We start from the raw sequence: 8541 nt of genomic DNA, 5'->3' as shown, positions 1-8541 counted from the left end.
GTGGTTGGTGATGTATAAAATATCAATAATACAAGTTGAACGTATGGAGATTCATGGAGATTCATCATTAATCAAAATTAAGGACAATGTTAGATATTATGATAACAAATTAAAAGTGAAGCTTAGGGGAGACGGATTTCTAAAAACAAAGGCTTACATTGCAGTTTCACTAGCCAAACAAAAAGAAACCTAACGAGAAACATTAATTAAACTTTATTTCTAAGTCAACAATCCATTATTTCTTTAAACGCTTAAGCGGTAAACGGACAAGCTCCACCTGTTCTCAAAGTATCAAGACAGCTAAATCGCGGTACATTTCACCAAGCTTTACGGCACATCTCACGGCGTCTAGTGAAGCGTGCACACATACAAAGCTACACACACACACACATTTAACAATGGCGTGTGAATGAACCCCAAAAACGTGCGTTCACGCAACAGCCTGCCCGTATTAACATAAAATAATTTCGTCGGTACCAGTTTAATCGTCCGCTTTTAGGTTCACTTTTCTTGGCCGGCCGGTGCAGTAGTGGGGTGGGATGGAGAGCCTTAAAACAGACCGCTTTATACACCGTCGCCACACTTTGTGCTGAACATTCTGTAGGGGTAGGAACAGGCCTGTACGATGAAGAGCTGTGTGCTTGCCCTACTTTTGGTCGCGTCGGCGCGGGCGATGCCCGCCCTGGACAAGGACTCAAACGACCCTGGTCTAGTCGGCAGCGTCATTGGCGTGGTCAAAGAGTGCTCCGAAGGCGACGTATCCTTGTGCCTGAAGGTCAATATTGTGCAGTGAAGTGTTGTGAAGTTCGTGTGTGAAGTTTAAACAGTTTATAACGTATATCTTTTGCTTGCAGGAGAAGGCATTGAAATATGTGGAGAGTTTGTCTTCTGCACGAGAGATGTCGTTGACTGACGGTGTTACGCTGCTTGGTACCGGGTCTCCTAGGTCTGCGAGAGCTTTGGAGCCCTTGTCTGAGGAACCTAAGGCGAGAGAAGTGCAGGTGGAGTCAAGACTGGTGGATTCAGCAGCTGACTTCTTGGAAAACCATGTGATCCAGTTCAGACTTCCCTCGTCTACTGTTGAGGGCATGAAGAGGTCTCTTGAGGAAGGTATGTAAATTAATACAACATTATTATGTTTATCTTAATTTGTTACGCTTTGATTATAAAAATGCAAATATACTTTATTGCACTAAAATAAAAGAAAATAGCTACAAATGAGACTTAACTAGGCACAGGGCAAATGACCAAAAATAGTGATTATTTTTTAGTATATGGACTGACTCCATAAACAATAAACGTCAATAGATTTATTTGCAACATTTAAGTAAATAAGTTTGCCGCTACCTTACTGATATTAATTTTGCGCTTTATTAGATCAAGCATAATATTCAAAATTCAGTGATCAATTTTAAAGTCAAGGCCAATTAATAAACAATATAATAATGGGATTCGTTGCAAGCTAGACATTGATGACTTAATTAAGAACAAAATAATCCAATTAATTATATTAAATCAGAATTATTTTTCGGTCTTGCTGATCCTATTTTTACATTACAATAGGGTAATTTCCAACTAGTCAAATTAGTTACTGTTTACAATACAATACAATACAAATACACTTTATTGCACCAAAATAAAAATAAATAATTACATAAAGTCTCTAAGTACATTACAAATGGCGGCCTTATCGCTTAAAGCGATTTCTACCAGACAACCATAAGGTGAGGAAAAATTTAAAAAAATTGAAAGATTGTTTACTAAAAGTCAAAATATAAAATTACGAAGAAATTTATATGAAAAAGCAACCTAGGACGTCATAGAAAAACGTGTCAAAATATCGCATTTATTACAATACAAACAATACAATACAAATACACTTTATTGCAACAAAATAAAAAGAAATAATTACAAAAGTCTCTTGGAAAAGTTTCTTGGTCGTGATCTTATTATTACATTTTTCTTTATTAAAAATAATAAATTAGGTTAAATGGAAAAAAGAAAACTTTTATTGTCACCTTTAGAGCGGTCTGTAATTTAGTAATAAGAATTTAATAATTTATCCTTGAAGTAGGAAACCACCCAATTGTGACTGAGAATAAAGTTTTTTTTTTATAAAAATGTATAATATGTTGCACATAGATATACCATATAAACTGAATAACTAAAAGCACAAAAAATATCGTCTTAAACGAATATTAAAAAAAAAACTTGTACGCACTTCGCTATAACAAAATAAAATACACAATTACTAAAAATTATCTAAAAATATGATTTTCACCATAACGTCGAACATAAACAGCAGTCTGAATAATTTAAAAACTTATTCCAATTTTACTGATTCGAAAACTAAAAGTACTTTAAACTAACATAAAAAGAAAACTACTGTTATTCTTACTACCAGTTGTATGACAGTGAATAATAATGACGATTCAATCATGTTTTGAATAAAAAAATCTATGACACACATTATAAAGAGGATGCTTGAAAAAAGTACTTATCATGTTTACTACGACCGTCTATTACAATTCTTCGTAAGAAAGTACCTATTATATGAATCGATGATAAATATTCAGAAGTATAAGCTAAGCGAGAGTCTACAGAGATCCCTATTCGTTCAGTTAAGAAGTAACAAAAAAACCCAGTGTTCAAAATTATGTACCCAATGATAAACAAACAGACGCTGATTTTTTAATTAAAATCAAAATTTTACTAAAAAGTCACTATTAATCTACGCAAAAGTTCCAAAAATATACATAATAATACTACAGAAAAAGCTGCCAAAAGCATGTTAGTTATAAATATACCAAAGTCACGCAAAAGAAAACGTAAACTTTCATTCTCGACACCCAATCATCATATTACATAAACGATTGCGAAACAAAACGAATGAGATCGTTTCTCAAATAAAATAGACAAAAATGACAACTACGGCACGAACATTGACCGCGGCTTAATAAAAGGAAATGATGATTCAACAGTTCATGGTACACTTTATTTCAATGTTAAACAAATAGAGCAAGTCTTTGTGGTTAGGTATCATGCTTAAATCACATCGTTTCATTGTAGAGATTTCTCTTAACCACGAAATTATCAGAACGGTGAATTAATCAAAATCTAAATCACTTTTACTTTTTTACGTCATCGCCAATCTATGTAGGCTTTCGTATTCACGGCATTACCTCTATATCCTTCTGTAAACATGATTTTGTCCCAAACTTTCTCTTGTATATCTACTTTCTCGTTCACTTTAAGGATGTCAGTTTTCGTCCTACACATCTCACTTAGACCTGGTCATATAATGAATAAACATTACTAAATATATGTGCACACTTGTTTGTGTTATGCTTTATACAAATTTGCATTCCCAACGGTATAACTTGTAAGCTTGAACTTCGCTTGCAATCAAGGACGTATAGAACAAGTCCGGCACAATTTGCACTTAAACGATGTCTGTCTTTATCCAATTTATGTTGTCCAACAGAGATAGATGTGCTTTCAATAGAGTTTCTACTGACCTCATATTGGATACCTACGTGAACTTATTCCATACCTGTTCTTGCAAGTCATTTACATGCTTCAATTAAATTACTTGCCATAGATTTCTTGTTATTCAAAGCATCGTTGGGAACAACTTTCTTAGCTTTATCATATTCATCGTCAAGTTATTCTTCAAGTGTGATGTCAAAAGATTCTTAAGTTATAATATCGGCTACCAAATTGAAATTCCCGTCAAGTGGTAGCACATGTTCACGTATCAACACAAGCACTTGACCGCGAGTGGGTTATGAAAGTGGTACCGCATTCCGGAGACGGTCATTAAGGAACCTGTACCTAGGTCCTTGTCAGAGTGTGCAGTTATAAACGGAAGAGCTCAGGAGGTCACAGGGGCTGTGTAGATGGAACTGTAGACCAATCAGGCTTGTTCTAGGTTAGTAGTAATAAAGATGCCTGTGTTGTCCTATTGCAATAAGAATTTCAAACACCATTATTATTATTTCTTGATTTGACCTTAAACCTCGTATTTCTATCTTCAATCTAGGTATTTTATTTTTAGTTTTTGCTATGGTCAGACTAGCTTCAGTTAAAAATAATTGTCCCAAGTGAAATATTCATAATAATATTATTCTTCCAATGCTACTTTTTCCCAAGCCTAGTTCCATGTAATTGTGCCTTTATGATAAGTATAAAGTTCTTAAATAGCCTCAAGACGTTCAATTTGTCGTCGTTTCCGAAAGATTCTCTAGGTAGGTAGCTTTACGTTGCTGCACTCAATACAGTTCACACGAACAAGTTGTAGAGCCTCAAGAACCAGATGTAACCATTTTGGTCGAAATATCTCGACTTGCCAACCCTGGCTGCTCTTCTTGAACTTTCATGACCAAACCAGTTTAGTCCATACGAAGCGAGTCATCGAGAAATCGAGCCATAACAAGCCGCTCCCAAGACAAGACCATGTCTTAAGAAAGTTGTATGTAATTGCCTTTCCAATGATCAATAATTATGATCCTACTTTACCAAACACCACTCATAAGCTGACAAGTTTGATACTTTAAACACGTGACGGTGTTTATATGGTATTAAATGTTATTAGCTGCGGTTGAGTATGAGAAGTTAATGTGAGTGAGATGGTTGACGGCGCTGACCGGTTAGTGTGTACTAAGAAATCAGGCATAGTCATAGTGTTAAATAATATTTATTTATAAAGGATAAGGATGATTCAAGATACATTATAATAACGCATATAGACAATATAAACATAATGACTAAATTCCAAACTTTGAACTATACGTAGCTTGTTCGAATAGTAGGCAATAACGCGTTACTTTTATAAGCGAGATACAACTGTAAACACCTTACTTATTCAAATATTTAAATAAATCTGTAATTAGAACACGAATGAGGAATTTAAAATACCACTTATGGTCGCACATGCAAGTAGGCTACATACCAAATCAGTTGACATAGACATACAAACGTAAACGCAAGTAGGGAATTGGGTAATGAGATTCAAAAACAACACTGCCATATCAATTTCACGTGACAAACACCAGACAACAATATATTTCATTTGGAAATTTTATATAAGAATAAATAAAATAAAGCCAAAGAGGAAATAGAAAATAAACAATTAAAGATATTCGCCTATCGAAAATAAGATTATCCTTGATTAGGCTTGAGATAAAAATAATATTTTTAGATTAATGAGTTTGTTTGAACCCTAACGTTATTTAAGTAATGTACATTAACAAAAACTTTCAGGACAATAAACATGATAGTAATTTCGGTTTCTACCATTGCATAGGTATAAAAATAGAACACTCAATACACTAAACTATTCAAAAGACTACAAGCGTAAACACGCAAAACAATAAAAATAACTATGAGACTCACTTAGTGTATGAAACAAAACAGAAATGTCAAGCATATTAAAATGGTTACGACGTTTAACGGATTATTTTTATACAATTCGTCGTTCAATTACCTTGAACTTGCAACAAGATTACAGTTTACATAACATGGCAAGGCGAACCTACCTAGTCTTGTAAAACATGAGGTGGTGCTGTTTGCAGATGATACCTCCTTACTTTTTAAAGTAAAGAGACGACAAGATTCCTTTGACGATGTAAACAACGCCATTTCAGAGGTAGTGGATTGGTTTACTGTAAACAACCTGCTACTTAATGAAAATAAAACAAAATATGTTTATTTTACGTTATCGAATGTTAGTAGGCCCCTCGATTCTATTATTGTAAAAAATAAGGAATTGGACCTCACGGATACTGCTGTATTTTTGGGAATTACTTTGGACGCTAAGTTGCAATGGAGTCCTCATATTGATAAGTTGTCCAAAAGGCTCAGCTCAGCAGCATTCGCGGTCAAAAAAATTCGTTTAATAACCGATGTAGAAACCGCGCGATTAGTTTATTTTGCCTACTTCCACAGTCTAATGTCGTACGGCATCTTGCTGTGGGGTCATGCTGCAGATATGAACAGCATTTTTGTTCTGCAAAAGCGAGCCATTCGGGCGATTTACAAATTGGGACCCAAGATGTCACTTAGAAATAAATTTAAAGAAATTAATATTTTAACTTTGGCATCACAATATATCTTTGAAAACTTAATATATGTAAAAAAACATATAGGATTATTTGCAAAAAATAGCGATCGGCACATTGTTAATACCAGGAACAAAAATAAACTTGCTTTACAAGTCAGTCGATTACATAAGATTACTAAATCTTTTAAGGGGCAATGTATACGTTTTTACAATAAGATTCCCATTGACATTCAGAATTTGCCTTTCAACTGTTTTAAGACAGTAGTTAAACAAAAACTTTACAAAAAAGGTTATTATAAAGTTAGTGATTATTTAGAAGATATGAATGCATGGGATTAACTGTCTGAGAACTGATATTAGGCAGCTAAATTACTCAATTGTATACCAATATTTTATGTTTTATGTTTATTTTTATTTTTTTAAAGAACGTCTAGGGCCCTGTGCCGAGGTTTTTCTTGCAGCTTCTTTTCCCCGGCTATACAGGTTGTGAGAAGCTGCAGTAGTTTTAGGCGGATGAGACGTTCGTTATGTAAAATTGACGATTCAAAGTGTAACTATGTTACCTACTGAATAAAGATATTTTTGAATTTGAATTTGAATTTGAACCGAAATTGTGTAATTGTAAATGCTTCAGTGAGAATTGCGTTCATATATACTGTTGTATAGTGTTCAAATTGTTTTTTGTAAATTGTATTTGAATCTTAACATAGATTATTGCATGAGATAGTAATGTTATTTTGGTATTGATTTTGTTAACATGGCCTTTCAAGTTCAAGTCTTAGTCTATTTATTACTTTATTTGTTTTAAATTTTTTACCTAACAATACCTTTACAAACACAATGTGGTTTTGTTTAAATATCAACTAACAGTATTTGCGACATTTGATTTTTCAAATATTTCATCCACAAAAAATGTTAACTAGGCATTGCCAAACCCGGCAAATGTAGATGGAATAACAATATTTTTCAACATAACATCAGTTACATCAGAATCATACATTGTATCTAACAAAAAAAATAACAAAATTTTGTCTCGTTCCAGCTCGTGGCAAGAAGAAGAAGATCAAGCAACTGCTTCCTCTCCTGGCTCTCGCCAAGCTGAAGATCACTGCCCTTATCCCTCTGTTCCTCGGCATCATCGCCTTTGCCGCTGCCAAAGCCCTCCTATTGGCCAAGGTTTCCCTCTTGGTCGCCGGTATCATCGCCTTGAAGAAACTCCTCGCCCACAAGCACCACGACACCACATACGAAGTCGTTGCTCATCCCCATCATGAGGAGCACTACGCGCCCAGCAGCGGCCACGGATGGGGACGGTCCATCGAAGACGCCCAGAACCTAGCGTACGGCGCCCACGTTAAGTCTGACTAAGCGATCACCCTCGATTCCTCAAGGCCCGACCTGGGACCGCTCTTATAAATATTTGTCATAGTCAACCGAATAGACAACGACTATTTATTTCTAGTTAAGATTATTTATTAAATATTTATTCGAAATCCCTTTGTAAGGGATTGTACCGGACGAGATTGTTTGTATTATTGTTGTGTTTTCATAAACCCTGTTCTGCGTTTGTATGATATTCTTGTTGTACTACATTAGTATATTTTTCACACCTTATACGGTATCCGTATTTGTGTATTTTGTTTTATACAAATCAATGTACTTTAATACTCAGTTTGTATATATCTTTTTATCATCTAGTCCTTTTGCTAAGCCTTTTTATTTTTAATTTTAGTTTAGTTTTTATAAGTTTTCAAGTAACGTATTTATGTTGATATTATTATTTTTTATATATTTGTATTTTTATATTTTCATTCTTATATTTTATCAACCTACATCTGTTTCTCTGTGATATAATAATTATTAGTACGTATCATATTAATTTGTTTATATTATTATAATATGATATTATTTGTTATAATGTTTGTAGATATTTTGTACAAATGTATATTATGATATGTATATATTTATCTTTATAACCGTTTAGTAGGTTATATTGGTTTAGAGCTTTATTTTTGTTGTATAGTCATTGAGCCACCCGCCTTTTGTATGATATTATGTTTATTCTATTTTTATTACAAAATGTTTTCTGTTGCTCAAACAAAGATTCGTACAAATAAAGAACTATAAATACAACGCGTTTTTATGTTCCTATTCCAACAACAGATTTTGTGATTTGTATGTTTAGTCTAAATTAGTTCGAGTAAGTGTTAGATAAAGCAAAATTTTATCTACTTCTTAAATTTAGAACAAACTACCTGTTATTAATCAAACGCATCAGTTTTATCATTTTAATTACTTACTCTATTTTTACATTTTTAAGTTTTGATATCTGTGTGTTTCGGCTGATACAATCAACATGTCTTCGTTTGGTCAAGTTACTACTTTACTGCCCTTTAGCTACTGCTAAATCTACAATAGGTAACGTCTAAAAAACACGTCTTCTGATTTGCCATTGTTGACTGCCATACATTTCTGGTGAT

At 33.7% G+C, this 8541-nt stretch overlaps 1 protein-coding gene across 1 annotated transcript; it reads left to right on the top strand.

Moving 5' to 3' along the window:
• Positions 1 to 577: 577 nt before the first annotated feature.
• Positions 578 to 7613, top strand: LOC126377199 (uncharacterized). The gene is made up of 3 exons (XM_050024895.1): positions 578 to 775; positions 855 to 1110; positions 7104 to 7613. The coding sequence occupies exons 1-3, from the start codon at positions 626 to 628 to the stop codon at positions 7427 to 7429; spliced, it is 732 nt and encodes a 243-aa protein (XP_049880852.1). The 5' UTR covers positions 578 to 625; the 3' UTR covers positions 7430 to 7613.
• Positions 7614 to 8541: the final 928 nt, after the last annotated feature.

The sequence above is a fragment of the Pectinophora gossypiella genome, chromosome 22 (assembly GCF_024362695.1).
Source record: "Pectinophora gossypiella chromosome 22, ilPecGoss1.1, whole genome shotgun sequence".
Taxonomy (NCBI): domain Eukaryota; kingdom Metazoa; phylum Arthropoda; class Insecta; order Lepidoptera; family Gelechiidae; genus Pectinophora; species Pectinophora gossypiella.
Note: the sequence above shows the minus strand (reverse complement) of the source record. Positions and strands in the feature narration are given on the sequence as shown.

Bases quoted from the DNA above. Each gene is read 5' to 3' on its own strand.
- LOC126377199 (XM_050024895.1), top strand. From the start codon at position 626: ATGAAGAGCTGTGTGCTTGCCCTACTTTTGGTCGCGTCGGCGCGGGCG. The intron at 776-854 runs GTCAATATTGTG...TTTTGCTTGCAG, and splicing joins ACGTATCCTTGTGCCTGAAG to GAGAAGGCATTGAAATATGT. The intron at 1,111-7,103 runs GTATGTAAATTA...GTCTCGTTCCAG, and splicing joins GAAGAGGTCTCTTGAGGAAG to CTCGTGGCAAGAAGAAGAAG.